Consider the following 23,548-nt stretch of genomic DNA (forward strand, 5'->3'; position numbering starts at 1 on the left):
GAATCAGAATTCAGCTCACACTGAACCAAGGATCTGCCCAAGCAGGACGCTTATTTGGTTCAGTGGGGAGTTTTAACCAGATTTTTGAACGTTTACTATTGGGTTTGGGAGGGTGGGGGTGGTTAAAGGGGAAGGAAGGGAGGGGCAGTAGGCCCAGGAGGGCCAGGAGGGCCAGGAGGGCCAGGAGGGCCAGGAAGGCTGAGAGGGAGGGCGGTATTGTCGGGAGGGCCAGGAGGGCCAGGAGGGCCTTTAGAGCCTTGAGCCTTAGCATGCAGGAGGATATGGATTATGATGCCCTAACCATGCGGGCCCCTCAGCGGTCTCGCTGGTATACCCGCCTGTGGCCCGCATGCCTGGGTTGTGGATGCCTGGGTAGAAGACAGCAGCGATTTCCTTTGTACCTAATTGGGTACGATCCCGTGGGCCGGTTCCAAAGGGCGGCCAGTGTGGGTGATGTCAAATTAGTCGAGAGATTGATCAATGCCAGGGAACACCATGTTAACGAGTGCGACAGAAGGGGCAGGTAATGGGGCCTGAGGAGGGGCGAGGGGCAGGAGGGGCAGAAACTGTTGGGGACAGTCAGGGTCTACCAGGGAGAAACATACCTTCCAGACCTGCAGCCTGTGGGAGGGCAGATGTCATGCTTAAGGCTCTTCTTTCATGGAGACCTCTGGGTTTGTGCCTGCTTTAAGCTCCTAGGCATCTGAAACCTGCACACCTTGGAAGGGCAGCTCTGAGGCTTTCTTTAAGAGAAGCAAAACAAAGAACTTCAGTTAGTTTACAAATCCCTTTACATTGTCTCTTTTAGAGCACTTTATTGAGGGCTTTAAAGGAATTTAGCTAAGGAAACCACATACATCTTTTTATGTGTACACTTATAATATTTTTAGGTTTGAGTGTTTTGGCTGCATGTATTTTCAGTGTACCACACAAGCATAGGAAGAGGGTGTTGGATCTCCTGGAACTGGGGTCATGGACAGTTGTGATCTGCTGTGTGGATGCTAGGAATCAAACCCAGGTCCTCTGCAGGAAAAACTAGAGCTTGTAAATGCCAAGCCATCTCTCCAGCCCTTTAATGTATATGTTTTAATGCTATGTTATATGCAACACAGAAAATTGTATCATAAGATAAATTTTCACATAAAAAGCCAACTCAAAGCCAAAAAAACCCCAAAGAATTAACAAGAAATCTTATGTCTGTTTTATGCTTGCTGAGGGATTTCATAAGGAAATTTTCAACTTGAACTATAACTCTGTCCCCCGGCCCCTTATATACATGTTGTGTGTGTTTTGGTAAATACATGAAGGCTAACGGTTGACATTCTCTTTGAAAATTTCTTTTCATCTCATTAAAAAAATCATATGTGTGTGTGCACCTATGCCTCACACATGCCAAGCAAGTGTCTGAAGGTCAGAAGAGAACTATCGACAGCTGTGTTCTGCCACGTTGTGGATTCTGGGGATTGAACATAGGCCATTGGCTCTGCCAGTAGGTGCCCTCACCTGATGAACCACCCTGTGGTTCCTCCACCTCAGCTTTTTAGACAGATTCTCTCACCCAAATCCCCGCTGTGTTTGACTGATTGTCTTGGAGTATACTGATTGACCTAGACTTGCTGGCAAGATAGATTTGGGGATCCTCCTGTATCCACATCTCCAGCACCAGTTTCTCAAGTTGCTGGGGGTTTTGAAGTTGGGGTCTCAGGCTTGCAGGGTGAGTGATTTTCCAACTGAGTTGTAACAGTCACTGCAGCCCTCTTTCCTAGTCCTTGTTTCCTGTTTCTCACTAGATTATAGGCAGGAAACAATGACCCTCAACAGTAGATTCTCCATAGCTCACATGCTTCTTGATCATGTCTGTAGTTGTGAGGTTACTTAGTCTATAGTTGTTCAGTCTTCCAAATTAGAGCTTCATACAAATAATAGAACAGTAAATTATTGTTTCAAAGTATTTTTGCTTAATATGTGTATTCTTTAGAAACACTGAATTTTCCAGCTGTATTTATCCATTCTACCAATCCACTTATTCCCTGCACATAACTTAGATATTTACTGTACAGCATACAAATCTACTAGCTCTCAAGACCCTCTCATTTGTAAAATATTACATTTCTCTGTCCAGTCAGCTTTCCTGACGTTCTATAAATTTAAATATTGAAAACAATGAATGATGCTCAATTGAATCCCTAGTAATTTTTGTCTTTAAACTTTTTGAAAATCAAAGCAAGGGAGCTATGATACCATGGGTTATCTCCTTCTGGATAGATTTGCTAAGTTTTGGTGCTAATTCATGGAGGTATAAGGCAAAGCCATTTGCTACCACCTGGTGTCTATATTAACATGGACATTTTGTCTATTGACTGAGGACTATGCTGTGTCCCTGTTGGTAGCAAATATAGAAACATTAATTCTGGGCAAAGAGAAATGAAAAAAAATTAAAGTATTGATGACTGAAATTTTAGATTTTTGTTTGTTGTTATTGCTATTCTAAATAGTTTACATTTCATAGTCTTAAGAGCAGAAATTTACATAGATACATGTGACCTTTAGAAGTGTCATGGGCCTGTGGATTGTGTCATATTTCATTGGATGTCAGACACAATGGACTGCATGGTGACCTTTTATTTTGTATGGTAGCAAAGTAAAAAAACATTGCCAATTATTGTCATAAAATATCATGAATTATAAGTGGCAGACATCAGCGATGCTAAAGTGTGAAACAAAGAGTAAGGTGGGTGCAGTGGAACTGCCTGCATTCCTACCTACTGGAAGGATTACCAAGTTCAAGGCCAGCTTAGGGAATATAGTTTTAAAATATTGTAAAGATACTTGAGTAAAAACTTTCACATCTGCAGTAGGTATAATTCTGCTATTTCTCTTCATTGAAATATTGTGTTTGTTACCATTAGGAACAAATTGTAATTGTATCCAGCAACACTGAGCTGTCAGGTGCTGGAAGCATTTGTACGTGCTCTTGAAGATGTGAGTTGAAGCGTCACAGCAGCACTGTGTAAGAGAGCTGCAGTGTTGAATCCCCATTCTACAGATGGAGAGATTGATTTGTGGAGCTCATAGGAGGTCTATGTTGTAACTAGTAACACTTGGTGATTAGAGTAGGATTCAAATCCAATCTGAGTTCAATCTACTGGGCATTCTCCTGTTATCCAGAGAGGCTGCTCTGAGGAAGGGTGAAGCTTGTGATAGAGCACTCGCCTTGAATGGGACAGCCATGCGCTATATGCCTAGCACAGAAAATGAACACCTGAGTAGAGAAATAAGTAAATAAGAAAATTTTAGTTTCTTCTTTTACATCAGAAGGAAATGCACATTGGTGTCTACTTGAGTGTGCCTTTACATAATAATCTGTAATTTCCTAAAATGTCCTCTCAATTTGTAGGAGTTCACTGCACTACGCCTCTGCCCATAATCATCCTAATGTAGTAACATTGCTATCATCCAACGACTGTACCGATATTAATATGAAGGATGATGAAGGCTGCACGCCCCTAATTAAGGTAGCTATCGCAAAACACTTTTGGTATAAAATGGATTAGAAATTATCCTTGTTTGGTTTTTGTTGCTGTGATGAAACACTGGCCAAAACCATCTCAGGAAAGGAAAGGTTTATTGGCTTACAATTCTACATCACAGTCAGTCATGAAGAGAAACCAGGTCAGGAGTTCAATCAGGACATGAGGCAGGAAATGAAGCAGAGGTCATGGGGGAATGATGCTTTCCCGTGGCTTTTTCCAAGACTTGCTCAGATATCTTATACTACTCAGGATAACCTTCCCAGTCATGCCACCACCCCTAGGAAGCTGTGCCCTCCCAGATCAACCTCAATCAAGAAAATACTATACACGCTTCCCAGAGTCCAGTCTGGTGGAGCCAATTCTTCAAGTGAGATTCTTTTTTTCCAGGTGTCTTCAACCTGTGTCAAGTTATCAAAACAAGCAAATGAACAAGCAACCTCCCCCACTACAAAAATGGCCAAACAGTGCTAGTGAAATCCTTTAATATCTAGGTGTGGTGGCACACCTCTGAAACTCTACCACTTGGAAAACTTTGGTAGGGAGGTTATGAATTTAGGAAAGTCTGGTTACTTGAGAGGGATAATATGCATGACCTAAACAATTGGTCTGATCCAAGGGTAACTAGTCAATGGAATTGTTGGAATGCTTTTTAAAGTTCTTGATTTCAGTGTCTCTTTCTTTATCCAATACCCACAGGCCGCCCAGCGGGATAATATAGAATGCATCTCTATTCTCCTCATGCACGGGGCTGATCCCCACATTGTAGATGCCAATGGCGATGCTGCCCTCCACCACGCCATTTGCAGAGGGAACATACCAGTTGTCAGCAAACTGCTGGAGTATAATGTAGATATTAAAGCCAAAACAGAGGTAAGAATCATTCAACTTCATTCACAATGTACTTCTAGCAATGACACTCAGATCACTTTCCACATTCTGAAGCTCAAGCAGTCTCACTGAATCTCTTCAGAGTAAAGCATTTTTTCAAATCTGTTTTTCATAGTTTTGTAGGTAACTTAAAGGAACTCAGCACAGCACATTTTGTTTGAGATTTGGGCTTTACTTTAAAATTCAACAAGTAAAGGACTTGGGCCCACACATACTTCACATACACACAAACAATAGAAAAAAAATTTTAAGATAAATGTCTGAAGAAAAAACAGAAATCTGTTGCAATTAAGAAGTTACTGATGTGACTTGTCTCTCAGAGATGAGGCTAGAATGGGAAGGTCACAGGCACACAGGTAAATGTGGAAATTTGATCATTGAAGAAAACATGCTGAGAAGACATTTTCACTTAACTTTTTCAGATGTTACATGTACATAACAAAGGGGCCAAAATGGGACTCTATCTTAGACAAGGAGCAACTCCATTGTAATTAATGACCTAAGCCTGAATCCAGGACGTTCCCCAGTCAAGTTTAGCCAATTGGCTAAACAGTTCCAAACCTGGCCTTATAAGGCCGGGAGACCAGAGTTGCAGGATCTGGCTGCTACTGACCACATGTGACAGAAAAATCCCACAATGGATGAAACTGTTACTAATTCTGTCCAATCAACATGCCCCCCATGTAACTGCTCCCTGACTGCCCAATTATTGAAAAAATATTTAAAAGTTTAAAAAGATAGAATTCCCCATGTCCACTTTAAAAGGGCCTGTATGTCTTTGTCCGTGGTCCTCATTATCACTGTTGCATGCTGGCTATTTCTGAAGAATAAGCACTCTTTGTGTTTACATACCATTTGAGTCTGAGGTCTTCCTCCAGCATCTTTTGGACCACTACAACAGGAAACGATGTTTGGTTTGGGAGAAAATTTTTAGGTTAGGGAAAATAGTTTTGAAAAACAGGTTGAGAAACTGCTCCAGAGATGCCACTTGGGTTCACTCATTCAACAGAGGCATACCAAATCTATCTCCATGTTTTAGGATTGGGGCAATTGAGCTCTCTATGGAGCTAAGAAACTTGGAACCAGCAAGCGTTTGTGGGAAGTTCTGGAAATAGTGGTGTTCACGGGCATTGTTGGACAGGGAAAAATGTTTCAAAGGAAAGGGAAGCCTGTGTGTGTGAATCTGCAGCAAGGGCTGAAGGAAAATCTATCCTTTTGTGACTCATTTTGTTTTCAAAATCTGTGATACATTTTTCATTTGAAAAGCATGTCAATTTATAAAATGAAATGTTTCCTTCACAGTATGGTTTGACACCCTATAAACTCGCTTTGTTTGAAAATCAACTTAAAATGGCGGAGTTTTTAATTGACAACGGTGCAGAGGCACCTTCGGAGCTTACACCAAATAGGTACCGTTTCTTTTTTACAATCTTAGTGCTGTTCTTGAGGGTGTCATTGCTTAAGTAATGAACACTAAAATGCTAGAGGGAAAATGGCTTCAACTCATAAGCATATATTGAGAAAGACTAGCTCACAGGGAGTGTGAGCTGGAAAAGAGACTGTTCTAACATAAAGGAACAGTGTGTACCAGGGCTCAGCTTCCCATTCAAAAACAAGTGATCATTTCTAATCTGATTTGATTGGCAATTTTCTACTTGTTAAGGCAACTTCACATTAATGTTTACTTTGAAAAGTGTCAACTTTATTATCAACACTGAAATGTATAATTTTATTATTTTTAACCTGTTCCTTATATATTTTCTTCTTATATATGTTCAACTTAAATATTTTTTTCAAATCATATTGTCTCTTTGATCACTCACTTTGCTTTAAGTGAATTTGAGTAAGCAAATAGTTTAGGGTATCCATCAATTAGATGATATTACCAGATGCTATTATTTTCCCCTGTCCTGTCTGAACTATCTTGACACTGTGTTAGTCATATGTGAATCTGAACACCCAAACTCCTAAAACAGCTAATCTGGATAGGGACACTTGTCCAAAATTAGTACAAAGAACTAAGACTCCATTGAGAAAATGCCTCCATAAGATCTGGTTGTAAGGCATTTTCTTAATTAGTGATTGATGGATAAGGGCCCAACACATCATGGGAGGTGCTGTTCCAGGGCTCATGGCCCTGAGTTCTATAAGAAAGCAGAATGAGCAAGCCAGTAAGCAGCTCTCTTCCATGGCCTCTGTAAGCTCCTGCCTCCAGCTTCCTTCCCTGTTTGAGTTCCTGCCCTATCTTCCTTTAATGATGAACTATGATGCAGACATATAAGCCAAATGAATCCTTTGGTCCCCAAGTTCATATTGGTCACGGTGTTTTATCACAGAAATATCAGCTCTAAAATGGACACTTGGTATTTAAGATAATTTCAGCATTAAAAATTAAATGATTACCTTTTCTATTCATACATGCAAGTTTAAAGTCAGATGAATTAAAAAGTAAAGCCTGTGTGTTGTGTATTTTTTATTGAAAATACACTTTGGACATACCATATATTCTAAACATGGTTTAGCATCCCTCATCTTCATGTACTTGTTTTTGTGTCAGAGGACGTGCATGCACTGATATTCCCAACCAAGACACAGTAAAACACTGTGTGATGGCTTTGTCTTCCATCTTATTTGAGGCATTTTTTTCTATTTTTATTTGGCACTTGGCCACTTACTCCAGGTAAGCAGGCTGGGAAGCCTCTTTGGTATCTTACTACCTCCACTTCCTTTGTACTATAAAAGTGCTGGGATTATAGATACATTACACAGTGTCTGACTTTTTGTTGAATTCCAGGTATTCAAATTCTTGGCTACTGAGACAATATGTATGCCCACTGAGCCATCTATCTGGCTCTAAAACACTCAATTTTTAAAAGAAGACTTTGGGTCTAAATTAAAGAGGTGGCTATAAGTGTATTGCTATATATGGAACTAAGGCTTCTGAGTGCAGAGCACTTTCAATTAAACCTCTAATCCAGTTAGAGGTCCTGTGTTTCCCTCTAAGAAGAACCATTTGAGGTCATTTATTCTTCCTTTAATACAAAATAGACAGAAATTTGTAAAGCTGGTACTTTTGAAGCAAATAAAGTATGCTTGTGACTTTGACATGGAATAGCACAGTTTTAGGAATTCACGACTAGGAACATGTCTCAGGAATAAAGTACTTATCACACAAACCCAAGATTTCAGAGTTCAACTCCTCAGAACATAGAAAGGGCCTCATGTGCTGTGTGCATCTTAATCTCAGGGAACCTTGAAGGAAATGGGAGATGGAGAGAGGAGACTGTCTGGAAAGTTATACTTTAGATAGTCTTGCTTTTTACAGCTGTTAACAACAAGAAACTCTGCCTCAAAACTAAGTTAGGAGGCAAGGATTGCCAGTCAAGGATGTCCTCTGACCTAAAAAACATGCACTGGGATCAACAGACACAAATGCATACACAGATGTGAACAAGAATGCATATCAAATATGAAGATGAAAAAGTAAGTTTAGGTTGTTGATCTAGTAAGACTGGGGATCATTATCTGCTAAAAAGACATTGAAAATAGTGGTCAAGGTTGAAGGTTTTCTTAGTTTTCTGGAGATCACTTCAGCAGCGATGCTATTTTGGACTAGGTTCACACCGCAGGTGAAAAGTCCCCATGACAAGTTCCAAGAATGTGATGACAACCAAAGCAGAAACTAGGAAAATAAAGCTGCTAGTCCAGAATATACTGGCAATAGGCTCTGAAGTACAGCAGTCTTAGCTCTGACCTGGGAAGAATATAGCTGACAAAAGAGTGTTGCTTTTCTTGAGTTTGGAAGCTGGTCATGAGTTACAAAGACTCAGGATTACACAAAAAGGCTTATGAACAAAGAAACAGCCAGGCGGTGGTTTCAGCATTCACACATGAAAGAACTGTTTAAAACAATTTGAAGGTGCCAGAACTGTCATGGCTTCTAAGAATGCAGGCAGAAGGATGCTTAGAAGCAAAAAAAAAAAAAAAAAAATACTTTTTCGTATACTGACCATTGAGAGCATAGTACTCAACAAAATACCTCCAAAGAGTTCTGACAGATAGGACTGTGGGGCCATAGGGACAAGCAGGCAGATGAGTGGAACAGGAACACTGACACCACGAGCATAGAAATACAAGGTTACTGGAGCATTCAAAGCAAATCTATGGAAAAAGCACTGCTATCATTCGTGTGTGTGTGTGTGTGTGTGTGTGTGTGTGTGTGTGTGTGAGTGAGAGAGAGAGAGAGAGAGAGAGAGAGAGAGAGAGAGAGAGTTTTAATCAAGAGCTAAATTTTCTCTGTTTCTTCTCTATGAGGGAAGGTGGGAAGGACAGCAGTCATTAATCATCACCAACTGTTGAAGAATTAGTATAGAGTTCTTAGGCTGGGCCTTGTTGCCCATGCCTTTAATCCCAGAACTTGGAAAACAGGAGGCACAGAGATCTCTTTGATTTCAAGACCAACATGATGCATATAGTGGGTTTAAAGTAATCTGGACTGCATAATGAGACCTGTTTCAAAAAATTATTTGTAAATATCTAATGAGAGATATATTAGGGACTCAAAAATAAAGAATTTAGAAAACATGCTAAGTATTTTTATATGAATAGTTAAATGATGATCACTTTTAAACATATGTCACAGTGGAGGAGCAGCTGCAGTAGAATCAGAACAAGCCATGAAAACGTGTGCCAACTCCAACGAAGGTAAGAATGTGATGTGGGAGTAATTTCTTATTAATAAAGAAACTGCCTAGACCCATTTGATAGGCCAACCCTTAGGTAGGCGGAGTAAACAGAACGGAATGCTGGGAGAAAGAAGCTGAGTCAGGGAGTCGCCATGATTCTCCCACTCCAGACAGACGCAGGTTAAGATCATTCCTGGTAAGCCAGCTCGTGGGCTACAAAGATTAATAGAAATGGGTTAGATCAATATGTAAAAGCTAGCCAATAAGAAACTGAAACTAATGGGTCCGGCAGTGTTTAAAAGAATACAGTTTCCGTGTAATTATTTTGGGTAAAGCTAGCCGGGTGGCGGGACACAGCCCACCGCTCGTATTTCAACAGAGTGGCTCCCAACGTGCTAATGAACTCCACGTAAAACCTGAGAGAGCTTAATTTTTATCACAGAAAAAAACAGAGTTTAACACAGCTTTTGGCTGTTTGTTGGTGGCTTGCTGTAGAGAGAGTTCCTGAATCAGCAACAGCAGCAGAAAAAAAGCTGCGTCATTTTAAAGTGTGACTTTCTGGGCTGTGCCGCCATTGCGATCTCTGTCTGGCTCCTGTGGGAGACAGAGCTTTTGAATGGAGCATTTGGAGTAAAGCTCTACGGCTTGCTTGATGGCAATGTGGACTGCTGTGTGCCTGAAACTGTGTGTGGCTCAGAGGCACCAAATGGCTCTGAGGCAGGAGCGGCTTGGCTCAGCTCTGCCATGCTGAACTGTGCTGGTCTCAGGCAAAAACTACCGTAATTACCATAAAAACAGCGCATTTAAGGTTTCAACTGGGCAGGACACAGGTGGTACCGTATTACCTGTACATGGTGCAACTTAAGTTTTTAAGAACTGCTTAACATTTTAATAAATGCTCCTGGATAGTAAAAAAATGTTACAGATTCACAATAAAACAGATTCAGACATAAAAGACCACACTGTTGGATGAATGCACATAGACTTGAGAGAGAGAATAAAAAGAATATAAAAAATAAAGTTAATGGTTTAAAAAAAAGGTAAAGTCTTTAAAGAGACAGAGTACAGATAGTTAAGAGATTAAAAGAAATAAAAAAAAATAAGCCACGTAAAAATGGAAAATTCACAGAGAGTCTGGATTATGTACATTGTGCTTTCTTTAAAATTTTTGACTGTAAAGGAGCTAAGTACAGAGAGACATTTCATTCTATGGGCTGCCAAGTGGAACCAAAATGGATATCATGAGGGTATGACTTCAAAATTTGGGTCTCAGGATATGATGCTTTGGAAAGGGTCTTCTTTTGTTTTCACAGAGGACCAGACCCTATGGATTGCATCTATCCCGATATGGTATGATAGACCACGACCTCCCGAAAAGTTCCTGTGAACACCCTCAAAAAATTACTTCACTCAACTGGCAACTGAGATAAACCTGGCACACAGGTTACACCCTAAATGATCTGATTAACAGCGCCCCCATTCAGCAGGAAGCAGTTTGGAGAGAAAAAACTGCGCCCATGTTCCCAAAATATTGTTTGTAAATGTTCTTTTACATTTAAAGGGGGAAATGATATAGGTATGAGTGATTTGCATTGGTGTAGATTTTACAGTCAATTTTGTTATATGTATATGTATTTCTGATCTTGATTAAGGTATTGTGATTGTGTAGTTCATTTAAAAATGTAATGTATAATTAAGAAATAAAGGTTAATGGATAATCATCAGTAATAGTCAAGCTTGTAGTCATGTTAGTTAGATTTTCTAGATATATAGAGATACATTTCAGTTAGATAGACATTCTTCATATCTTTCAAAGACTACAGAATATGGCATTTAATGTTTTAATAACTTAGGACTTTTCATGACAATGAGACATATCTGCTCCTGGCGGCACCAATCTACTTCAAGAGGAAGATGGGCATCGAAGAGGATCCATATGGAGTTGGATAGCCATTTGGGCAAGAAACTGCTCTTGCCTGGACTGTTGCATAAAATGGACACAGAGAACCCGCAGAGAGAGGACTGCTGAACTTGCCTAAAGGTGAGACGGTCTTTTGGGGTTCATGACTCATGAAAGAGTCTGCGAGACATTCTGCAGGACACAGCAGATAGTGACTGAACTGTCTTTGAAATTTCCTGCTTCATGGAAATGTCTGCTGGATACTATGGGCTAAAGGCTGAAGATGGATGCCCCAACCATACAAAAGAACTTTGGGTGACTGTCCAGGCAGCAAGATGTCTCTGTCATTTCCAGAGTTTTCTTATTTCTTGTTTACTTAGGTAGTATTATATCCTTCTGGAGTCTTTGATGGAGTTGAAGAATGAATAGATAGTTATAGTTTTCCTTAGTTATGATAAAAGATAAAATAGATATAAATATTGTAACTGTAATTCTTGCTTGATAACTGTTTTGCTATATGTAATTTTACTATGTTAAAGTTAAAGCCTTTCTTTTTTGTTTAAACAGAAAAAGGGGAAATGATGTGGGAGTAATTTCTTATTAATAAAGAAACTGCCTAGACCCATTTGATAGGCCAACCCTTAGGTAGGCGGAGTAAACAGAACGGAATGCTGGGAGAAAGAAGCTGAGTCAGGGAGTCGCCATGATTCTCCCACTCCAGACAGACGCAGGTTAAGATCATTCCTGGTAAGCCAGCTCGTGGGCTACAAAGATTAATAGAAATGGGTTAGATCAATATGTAAAAGCTAGCCAATAAGAAACTGAAACTAATGGGTCTGGCAGTGTTTAAAAGAATACAGTTTCCGTGTAATTATTTTGGGTAAAGCTAGCCGGGTGGCGGGACACAGCTCACCGCTCGTATTTCAACAAGAATGACTCCAACTGCTCCTACCTTCCCTAAAGAAAATAAGGAAGAGTAAAGATTTTAGATCCCCAAAAAGGAGTTAAGGAAATCCAGTATAAATGCAGTTCTGTGGTTTTCAAATATTCTGAAAAGTCAGAATTAAGAATTTATTTCAAAGAACTTTCAACTGTGAAATATATTGTCAAAACATTGCTTATTTTATATTAATGCTGATATCTGTACTGCCTTTGAATAAAGGAGAAATCAACTTTACACATGTGTCCTCCATAGTCACATTGCAGCAAATAGGATTATTAGAAATACATACTCTCCTTGAGTTTTATGACAAAAGTCTTGTATTTTGTACTGCATAACAGTACACAGGTAGGTGTCACTAGAATGTAATTATGTCACAAACCAACCTCAGTAATCAATAACTTTCATTAAATAATTTCCTACCTTATGATATAATTAAAATCTTCTGACCTCTTTAATGTCTGTGCAATTTCTCAGTTTGGACAGTTTTGTCCTACTGTATAATTGTTTTCTTTAGAAATCTCCCATTTAGGGGTGAAAGTTTCGTTCTGTAATGAATGTATTGAGTTTATGAAGACTTATCAATCCTGACATGTTTTCCTTTCCTTTTTCTTTCTTCCTTCCTTTCTTCCTTCCTTCCTTTCTTCTCTTCTTTCCTTCTTTTTTGTTTTGATTTGGTTTTCTGAAGAGCTAGACATTGAGCACAAGGCTTTGGGAGCATTCTAGGAAAGCACTCTACCCATTATCCCTACCTTCAGTACTTTTCTCTTTAGTTTTTCTTATAGAACATGGTAAGGGTGAATATCATTCCCATGCTGCAAAGCATGATTCAGGAATAAATATTGGAAAAAAGCAGAGTGTAGAAAATGACATCATTCTGTATTTCAAAGAATTGTCTGCTTCTCCACTGAGTCTGGAGAGACTTTGTGGCAGTGGCAGGAACATCACGTACTATTTACATTCAGTAACTGTCACCACAGTGCCTTTTATACCTTACGTTGTCAGTGACAACCACACTAGGTAGTGAATCCAAAACCCTCTTCTCTCAAGAGATAAGATGAAGAGAGTCAATATTGTAATGGAGACAGCTTTGTGTCACTGTATTATGAAGTTTGCTGTTCATGGCATTTGTGGTGGTGAGAACTGACTGAGGCCTCCTGAATAATAAGCATAGGCTTTCCGACTGAGCCGCAATCCCAGTCCACTAGTTGATGGCTCAAATGACCTTCCTGAGTCATGAGGAATGCTTAAAAGCACACTAAGTTTCCCTAACTTTAATCAAGACAAAAAAAAATAAATGAAGGTTTCATTTCATTTTTGTTTTCTTATGTTTATTTTGGTTTTGTGAGACAGGGTTTTCCTGTGTGTTGACTTTGAGCCTAACCTGAAATTCATTCTGTAGACAATGCTAAGCTTGAAATTACAGAGATCTGCATGTCTCTGGTACCAAGTGCTGGGATTAAAGGAGTGTACCATCACTGCCCAACTCAAATGTTTATTTCTAAAAGCAAGCTGCAAGTGTCTAGGGAAGGATTCAGTGAGTTTATTGTTTACATATGTAAGCATGTACAATGATCCTATGTCAGAAGGAATCCCATGGAATTTGCTGCTGCAGTCTCACAGCTTCTTCTCTGCTGCTCTCTCACCTGGGGTAGAGCTCGGGGTTATTACTCCCAAGGGAGGGATCTTTCCAATAATTCTTTTCAGGGGAAATGATGCATGTTTTCATGAGCATCCTTTAAGCTGCATATAAGGCTGGGAACACAGATAAAACTAAGGAACTTCTTCCCTCAACAGGGATGAGGAGAGGAATCCTGTTGCACTCCCTTGAGCTGTTAGGTAAAAGTCTTTGCCCCTCTTCTCTTTCTTTCTGTTAGGTTATACCCTGATACAAAAGACAAAAGCCATACATGTAGTCCCAGTGGTAGCATTTTGTACCATAAAATAAACAATTTTAACTAAAAAGCTGAACAAGATTCTTTGTTTCCCTTCATGGATTTTTTTTTCCATTTTGAATCTGTTGTTTTGTTTGTGAGACACCATCTCATTGTTAGGTAGTTCTGGCTGTCTTGGGAATCACAGGCATCCACCTGCCTTTGCCATCCATGTGCTGGGATTAAAGTTGTGTGCCACCATCCAGATTCTAGAATTTTTCTCAAGTGTCATTATCCCAAAGTCAAACAAGAACCACAGAAGCTATTTTGTGACACAGTCAATTGATGCTTATACTGGTAAGGATGCTACTCTCCATCTGTCTGAGAGAGATCATTTAGGATCATCTCAATTGTTTATGGGTGGGTGTTTACCTTTAGGTATTATGCTTGTTAAATTTAAGTCTTCTTTGATTTGAAATATTAGGAAAAATGAATGAATTTTCCATGAAGAAATTTCTTACAAAGGAGTATTTACTCTAGAATAATCTAGATTAATCTCAAAAAATATATTATTTGTCTAATAAATTTTATGTGTTATATTTCTCTAGCATTGTAATGAATTAATTTTGATTTTTTTAGAAGAAAATTTCAGCACTGACATAAAGTCTTCTTGCAGGTAAGGTCTAACAATATATAAAGACTAAGGAAATTCAAAGATAACAAGCTAATTATTGGTTGTATTCTCAGATAGATACCAATTTATACACTCAATTTTTGTGTTGTCTTACAACCCCACAGTTTTTTCAATGTATTTTTAGACTGAAAATTTATTGTTTTTAGATCATGGGCATGAGGTTTTTACTCAACCATCACTTCCCCTGTACCAATTCGGTGTTTTGGAACATGAGCTTCCTAATGTTTACCACACACACTATGTCCATCTGATACTCCTTGCCTTTTCAAAACTTCCTGAAATCAGCTAGTGAACTAGATCTTTATTGCATTTGTCTTTCTGAAAGCTGACAGAACTTGGGATCATTCTGCATTATCACATAGTGTTACAAGAAATCAACAAATTGTTTACCGCCTTTGACACCATCTCCACATGCAGAGGCCCTTTTGTTCTGTGTAGCACCCTTTCATAGTTGGTAGAAGATCCCATGCCTTCCTCCTACCACAGTGCTCCATCCATCACTTTTCCATTTCTGTGAGCTGTTTTCTACAGTAATGAAGTCTCTGGATCTCAGTAGATTATCTGGATGTAGAGAGCCAAACTGTGGCATGTCTACTCTTTATGTGTCTATAAAAGGGGCTTTGTCTTCCCCATCAGTAGGACATGAACATAGAGTAAAAGGCCCCTTCTGTCAGTGATCTGCTATCTCAGACACTGATTTGGCAGAAAATTAAAGGTGGTATGTCAAGCTAGTTCTGTGCTCATCTTAATTGATTGCTTCCATAATAGAGGACAATTGTGTTATCATTTGTGGTAACATGTATCATAAAGCATTCGATACACATTAGTAAATTGCTTATTACTAATTATTTATTAATAAATTACTCCAAGTTAAAAGGTCCAAAATGCATCACAGTTAATATCCAAAGTGCAGATTCATAAATTACAGTAGCTACAACTGTTCAAAGACACACCTTGTAAAAACTATGTTCTCTTCTACTAAGAGTTCTAAACTGTCTCAAGCTGAAATTATCCACTGAGTTTTATTGTTGTTTGTTCATATTTTTATCTCGTTAAGTGAATAGCAATGCTCATTTGGCATAGAAACAGGCCGATTGTAGTTTCAAGTCCACTCATGAATGGACTACTAAGGTACAGCCTGAGCATAGCCTAGGCCATGGTATCTTGTCAGCGTGCTAGCAGAAGCAGGAATCTAGTCTATGGTCCACAAACAAACCTTGTGAGAGATAGCATCACATGCATTGAGAGCCCACAAAGTAACCTGAGAGAGAGGGGTTCTGTGATGCTCTAGGAACAGATGATGACATGACAAGTGGAATCGGGGTACTAATTACATTGAGCACAAGAGTGACCATCAGTTACTACAGCATTAAAAAAGTTCTGTGGAGAAACTAGTGTCTTTCTTCGTGTGTGTGTGTGTGTGTGTGTGTGTGTGTATTTCTATGTTTTTAGTGGACCACATTCTTTTTTCACATGAAAAAAAGTGTTAAGGAAATTGTCACCAAACCTAATCAACTGATTGAAGGACAATTTAATGGCTGATGGTAAATCTCTAATGTATTTTAGGAAAACATTTGGTAAATGTTTTTATATGAATATTAAAGTATTACTTTTTAAAATATGCCACAGTGCAGTAAGACCAGCAAGACAGCTAAAATCCCTATTGAAGGAGGCTTTCCTGATTAAGAGAGGTAAGAGTAATGGTGAATACTTGACTACCAACTCCCTAATTTCAAAAACAGCTTGGTTTTTTTCAAAATATGAACAGAGGAAATAATATAGAAATGTAATTCTATCTTCTTTTGATCTGCCTTCAAATGGGTTTGGATTCAGAATTATTTAAGAAGTAGTTTCTGAGAAATTGTCAGTCTCAAACTTTATCATCTGAAACATGTTTGTTTATTTAATGTGAACCTCTGATGTACACGGTATCTTTGTATAAATAAAAAGATCTCTAACTATTCCACAGTATGTGTCCTTTATGGTCATGTAACCACAAGTTGGCTTGTTATAAATGGATTTTTTATTAAAACCACATTGTGTTTATGCTACATATTATTATATACATCAATGTCAATGTCAATAAGATGATCATGTTAAAAAACCAAAAATAAAGTATTCAATTATTTTAAGTTTTTTGAGAACTAAATGCTAATAAGTTTTTCTGGGTTTTGCTCCTTCTATAATTTCTTAATTTCGACATATTAGACAATTCACATATGGTATTATGTTTATCTTTAATTATCTGTTATTTAATCTGAATATATCTTGACAAAAATCTTGACCTAAGAAATAATAGGCTTGCCCAAAATTTAAAGAAATAAACGGACTTTGAGTCCTGTAGGCAGTTCGGGGGATTGAACACTGCTCTTATAAGCATTCTCCGATAGCGCACGCCCTATTGACTATATTGCCAGCACCTTTTTCCTTTGGTTTTATTAGTTAGTTTAAGATATGATGATACTTGGTTTATATGATGATAGACATAATTTCCAGAGCAATTTGCCACAATAGGAGGAAGGCTGAGAAAGTCTATCATTCTACAGTCGACAGCACATATTGGTGCATTGAGTATATGGTATCTATCTAAAAAATTGTTCATTTCTTTTACATTTTCCAATACTGTGTAGTACAGGTTTTGTAGTATGACCTAATGATTCTCTGAATTTCCTCAATGTCTGTTGTTATGTCCTTCTTTTCATTTCTGATTTTGTTAATTTGAATGATCTCTCTCCATCTTTTGATTAGTTTGGATAATGGTTTGTCAATCTTGTTGATTTTTTTTTCAAAGAACCAGCTCTTTGTGTCATTGATTCTTTGTATTGTTTTCTGTGTTTCTATTTTGTTGATTTCAGCCCTCTGTTTGATTATTTCTTGTCTTCTACTCCTTCTGAGTGAGTTCTTTTTTTTGGGGGGGGGTGGGGTGGAGTGTTATATAGATATCTGTTAAGTCCATGTGATTCTTTACATCTGTTAGTTCTATTATTTCTCTCTTAAGTTTCTGTCTGGTTGAACTGTCCATTGGATAGAGAGGAATGTTGAAATCTCCTACTATTAGTATGTGTGGTTTGATGTATGATTTAAGTTTTAGTAATGTTTCTTTTACTAAGAAACATTCTTTTAGTAAGATTTCTGTGGTGTTGTGGGTGTAGTTAGCTTCCTTGGGTGGAAGTTTTCCTACTAGTACTTTCTGTAAGGCTGAGTTTTTGGATATGTACTGTTTAAATATGCTTTTGTCATGGAGTATCTTGCTTTATCCATAGATGGTGAGTGAAAGCTTTGCTGAGTATAGTAGCCTGGGCTTGTATCCATAGTTTCTTAGTGTCTGCAACACATCTATCCAGGACCTTCTGGCTTTCATGGTTCCCATTGAGAAGTCAGGCATAATTCTTATAGGTTTGCCTTATATATTACTTGACCATTTTCCTTTGCACCTTTTAATATTCTTTCATTATTCTGTATGTTCTTTGTTTTGATTATTATATGGCTAGGGGATGCTATTCTTTTGATCCAGTCTATTTGGTGTTCTGTAAGCTTCTTGTGTCTTCATAAAGATATCCTTCTTTAGGTTGGGAAAGTTTTCTTCTATAATTTTGTTGAATATGTTTTTTGTGCCTTTGAGCTGGAATTCTTATTCTTCTACTCCTATTATTCTTAGTGTTGGCCTTTTCATGGTAGCTCAGATTTCCTGAATGTTTTGTGTTAAGAATTTGTTGGATTTAATGTTTTTTGACCAATGAGTATTTTCTTTATAGTATGTTCAGCACCTGAGAGTCTTTCTTCTATCTCTTATATTCCGTTGGTTATACTTGTCTCTGTAGCTCCTGTTCATTTACCCAGATTTTCCATATCCACAATTCCCTTGGTTTGTATTTTCTTTATTACATGTATTTCAGTCTTCACGTCTTCAACTGTTTCTTTCACTTGTTTGATTGTTTTATCATGGGTATTTTTGGGTTTCTTTGAGGGATTTATTCATTTCTTCCAACTTTGTCTTCTCTTCAATTTTTTAAGGGAGTTTTTCACTTCCTCTTTAAAGGTATTCATCATTTTCATAAAGTTATGTTAAAAGTCGTTTTCTTCTACTTCTGGGTTAGAATGGTCAAGTCTTCCTTTTGTGTGTCTACTGAATTCTCGTGTTACCATGCTGTGTTTTAGGATATTAGAGGAATTTTTGCATAGGCACCTACCATCTCTTCCTTCAAATGAGGCCAGCAGTGTCTTGGCATCTTGGTCCAATTTTTGCTGTGGCTGTCTCTTAGGTCTCCTGAGTATTGGAGCAAGCTGTGTTTCAAAATTCCACGGAGCTCGCAGGCTCTTGGGGCCGTCAGTGTTGGAACAAACTGTGTTTTAGGGTTCCACAGAGCTTGCAGGTGAACAGGAACCACCTTGGTTTTCATTGTGGTAAAGAGGGTTGATGGAGGTCTCCCACATGCTAAGCCTCATTGGCAGTCCATTTGTTGGTGGGACCAACACTCTGCCTCAGCCATAAGCAATGTCAAGGAAGTTATATTACAGTTTATATACTGTGAACAAAATAAACAAGAATTTGCTTTATTCCTTTTCAGAGGGCGGGCTTTTAGCATGCAGTGGGAGCTTGATACATTGTCTGTGGGAACTCTGATGTTTCCTGTAAGGTACTACTGCCATGGAATTGCTGCTTGGTCCCCATGTTTTTCCATGCTTCTCGCCCTAGAGATACAGTTCAGGGTGCATAACTACTGCAGGGGGCTTTGCAATAGCTCTTACCATGGGAGGTGATAGCTACTAATGCTGAACTTCTTTGCACTGCCCATTAGCAAAGGACCAGAAGCTAGAACTGAGGGGCTTCTGCAGCTTCCTCAGAAGCACTTGAGGAGAGTACACACCTTGACCCCTCTCTGGAGCTTTGCCAACCTATCAGTTTGAAATTCTTTGCAGGGGCCATTGTCCTTGTTCTGCTTGTGGGTTTGTTTTGTTTTGTTTTAATTTTGCTATGCTGCAAAGGGCAGTCACCATAGACTTAGCTTCCTTGTGTCTGGAATTTTCATCTTCAATGGAATAAGGTCAACTCAAACCTTAGAGAAACTCTTTTCACTTCCATACAAGATGAGTATACTCACTTACAATTCTCCTACCACCACTAGTCCAGAGACAAAAGCAACAGCAGCAACACTGTGCTACTACTTTAACACTTCAGCTTGTGATATTGATTCTGGTTAAGATGTCTTATAGTGCTCAAGATCATAGGTGTTTTGTACACCAATTTATTATAAGTAGTAACTTTTGATAAGTTTGTCTCTATTTGAAACATACAAAGAAGTCTCAATTAAGAGTTATCTATATTTGTTGTCTATAAATCAATATTCACTTTAAATTTTAGCCTCATTTGGGGACAAAGTATATGTAGTAAAAAAAATATTGGCCTTGGCATTTAATGCTCTTATATTTTACAATTGATTATAACATATTTTGTTTTTCTACTTTATAGGTAGTCGAAGACTAAAAGACGAGGTCTCACTCAAGTAAGAATGTCTGGATTTTAAAATACACTGAGTATGTAGCAAATATAAAGTTTAGAAGCTGCCACCATGTTTTTCTCTGTGTAAGGCAGTTTCAGCTTCTTGATTATATGCTAATCAAAGCTGAATATTTATCTATGGAGAGGCATATAGTTTTAAATAACTGATTATTCCTCTGATACAGCATGAAATGCTATTAGGACTCCCTGTCTGTGGAGGTGATTCAGTGGGTAAAGTGCTGGCTGTGTATATGGGAAAATGGGAGATGGATTCCCAGGGTCTATATGAGGCCTGTTGGTCTTGTGTGCTTCTAAAATTCCGGTGAGGTTATGATGAGATTGCACATGGACAGAGAGCATCCCCTGACATTTTCTGGATTGCTTGCCTGAGGTTTGCATTCATGAGTGAGAGACCCAGCTAGTAAACTAATGCTTAAGGTTAGGGTCAACTCCCAAGTCTATATTCCAATCACCACACCTACACACTCGCATGTATTTATCTTAAATCACACATACATAGAAATACACAGCATATAACATATTTTGCACATATATGTAAAAGGATCCATTTTCAAGTCATTAATCTTTTTCACTAATTTGTTTGTTTGAGTTGTCTGTGGGAAGAATATGAATAATATGGCAAGGTTCAAAACTCTCCAAGGCTTTGCTAAAGATTACCTCAGAATGGCCTTATAGAAATGCTTCTGTCCAGCAGGTTAATAGCTCCCTTAACGAGTTACCCAACTGTGGTGACTCACAAGGTAGGTGAAGTTAGAAAAACAAACTGGTTGGTCCAGAGCTTACCAAGTGGAATCGGGGTACTAATTACATTGAGCACAAGAGTGACCATCCGTTACTACAATTTCAAAAAAATATCTATCTCTGTCTGTCTTTCTCTCTTTCTCTCCCTCGTGTGTTTCTATGCTTTTGGTGGACTAATTTCTGTAGACTAAATCCTTTCTTTCACATGGGAAAAGTTTTAAAAAAGTGTCACCAAACCTAATCAACTGATTGAAGGACAAGTTAATGCTTGACTGTAAATCTCTAATGTATGTTAGGAAATCAAACAGCAAATAATCAAAGCATTTGGTAAATGTTCTTGTATGAATATTAAAATATTACATTTTAAAATATGCAACAGCGGCATACGACCACCTGGAGAGCTGAAACCAATACTTAAGAAGTCTCTTCAGACCAGTGGAGGTAAGAGTAATCATGAATACTTTGCTGCTACTTCCTTAGTTTCAATAGCAACTTAATTCATTCAAAAAAGGAACAAAGTAAATAAGATATAAATGTAATTTCATTTTTTAAAATTTGCTTCCTAATGTTTTTCACATTCAAAATTATTTCAGAAATGATTTTCTGAGAAATTTCAGTATCAAACTATATTATTTGAACCATGTTTATTTATTTAACATGAGCCTCTGATGCACACAGTATCTTTGTATAAATAAAAGGACCTCTAACTAGTCCACAGTATGTGTCCTCTAGAATTATGTGACAGCAATTTTGCTTGTTATAAAATGAATTTTTCTTTCATTTTTATAATAAATATATTACATTTATGCTACATATATATTAGTGTCAATGAAAGGTGATCATGTAAAAAACAGAAATACAGTATTCAATTACTTTCATTAAGGATTTTGAGAACTAAATTAACTACATTTTTATGGATTTTGTTCCTTTCTATAATTTCCCTACTTAGACATATTAGAAAATTCACATATGGTTTTGTGTTTATCTTTAATTATCTGCTATTTATTCTGACTATTTCTTGGCATAAGAAATAATAGGCTTGGTCAACTTTTTTAAAAAATGGACTTTGAATCCTGTACGCAGTGCTGCAGATTGAACATTGCCATTCTAAGCATTCTAGACTAGCGCTCACCCTAATGGCTATACCGCCAGCGCCTTTTTCCTTTGGTTTTATTAGTGTAGGATATGGTGATTGTTGGTTTATATGCTGATAGACATAATTTCCAGAACAATTTACCACAGTAGGAGGAAGGCTGAGAGAAGAGCATCATTCTGCAGGGGACAGCACTGACTGGTCCACTGAGTCTGGATAAGTTTCTAAGAGTGGGAAGAACACTACAGAGTTTGGGCTCTCAGCTGTCACCACAGTGTCTTTCACACCTACCTTGCCTATAGAGAGCACAGCATCAAGTGAATAGGAGTACATGCAGTGTAGAGGGTCTGAAAGACCTTCTTCCCATAAGAGAAGAGGTGAAGAGAGTCAGTATTATTGTAATGTGGGTGACTGTCCTTTACATTATTTCCACACTAAATTTCCTTTGTGGTGATGATGGTTGATGGAGGTCTCTCACATGCTAAGCCTCATTGGCAGTCCATTTGTTGGTGGGACAAATGCTCTGCCTCAGCCATAGGCAATGCCAAGGAGGTTATACTGCAGTTTCCATACTGTGAATGAAATAAGCAAAAATTTGCTTTATTCTTTTGTAGAGGGCAGGCTGTTAGCATGCAGTGAAAGCTGCTCACTTGAAGCTGTGTATGTGTGGACACAAACGTTTCCTGTGAGGTACTACTCCCATGGAATTGCTGCTTTTCCCCCGTGTTTCTTCCATGCTTCTCGCCCTGGAGATACTGTTCAGGGTGCATAACTACTGCAGGGGGCTTTCCCATAGCTCTTACCATGGGAGGTGATAGCTGCAAGTGCTGAGCTTCTTTGCACTGCCCGTTAGCAAGGGACCAGAAGCTAGAACTGAGGGGCTTCTGCAGCTTCCTCAGAAGCACTTGAGGAGAGTACACACAATGCCCTCTCTCTGTGTGTGTAGCTTTGCCACCCTGGCATCTGGAAATTCTTTGCCCTTGGTTTACCTGTGTTTCTTAAATTTTGATATACTGCAAATAGCAGTCCTCATAGACTTAGCTTCCCTGTGTCTGGAATTTTCATCGTCAACAAAATAAGTTCAACTTAATCTTTAGAGAGGCTCTTTTCACTTCCATGCAAGATGAGTATGCTCACTTGCAATTCTCCTAACACCACTAGTCCAGAGACAAGTCCAGCAGCAGCAACACTGTGCTACCAATTAACACTTCAGCTTGTGATATTGATTCTGGTTAAGATGTCAGTTTCTCTGTTTGATAATGCTCATGATCATAGGTATTTTGTATACCAATTTATTATTAGTATCGACTTTTGATAAAATTGTCTCTGTATTTTAAACATACAAAGAAGTGTAAATTAAGAATTATCCTTGTTTTTACTGTCTATAAATCAGTATTCACCTTGAAGGCTACACAGATTCAAAGTATATGTAGTAACGAAGCATTGGCCTTGGCATTCAATGCTCTTTTTTTCTACAGTTGCTTATAACATATTTTGCCTTTCTACTCTGTAGATAATGGAAGAAATCAAGACCAAATCCCACTTAGGTAAGAATGTCTGGATTTTAAATACAGTATGTAGAGAATATAAAGTTCAGAAGCTGGCACCAAGTTTTCCTCTGTGTTTTTTAGCTTCTTGATTATTTGCTAATGAAAGCTGAATTATGCCTCAGATACAGC

General features: G+C 38.3%; 1 protein-coding gene across 1 annotated transcript in view; it reads left to right on the top strand.

Moving 5' to 3' along the window:
- Positions 1-269: 269 nt before the first annotated feature.
- Positions 270-23,548, top strand: part of Ankrd30bl (ankyrin repeat domain 30B like) — a 29,707-nt gene continuing 6,428 nt past the window's right edge. The window contains exons 1-6 of the mRNA XM_041655915.1: positions 270-523; positions 3,398-3,515; positions 4,230-4,403; positions 5,724-5,830; positions 9,064-9,125; positions 19,985-20,018. Of these exons, the coding sequence (XP_041511849.1) occupies positions 270-523; positions 3,398-3,515; positions 4,230-4,403; positions 5,724-5,830; positions 9,064-9,125; positions 19,985-20,018 (749 nt within the window). The remainder of the gene's footprint in view (positions 524-3,397; positions 3,516-4,229; positions 4,404-5,723; positions 5,831-9,063; positions 9,126-19,984; positions 20,019-23,548) is intronic.

Source organism: Microtus oregoni, unplaced genomic scaffold (genome assembly GCF_018167655.1).
Source record: "Microtus oregoni isolate MIOR12 unplaced genomic scaffold, Mior012 000007F_ref0000211, whole genome shotgun sequence".
Classification (NCBI taxonomy): Eukaryota; Metazoa; Chordata; class Mammalia; order Rodentia; family Cricetidae; genus Microtus; species Microtus oregoni.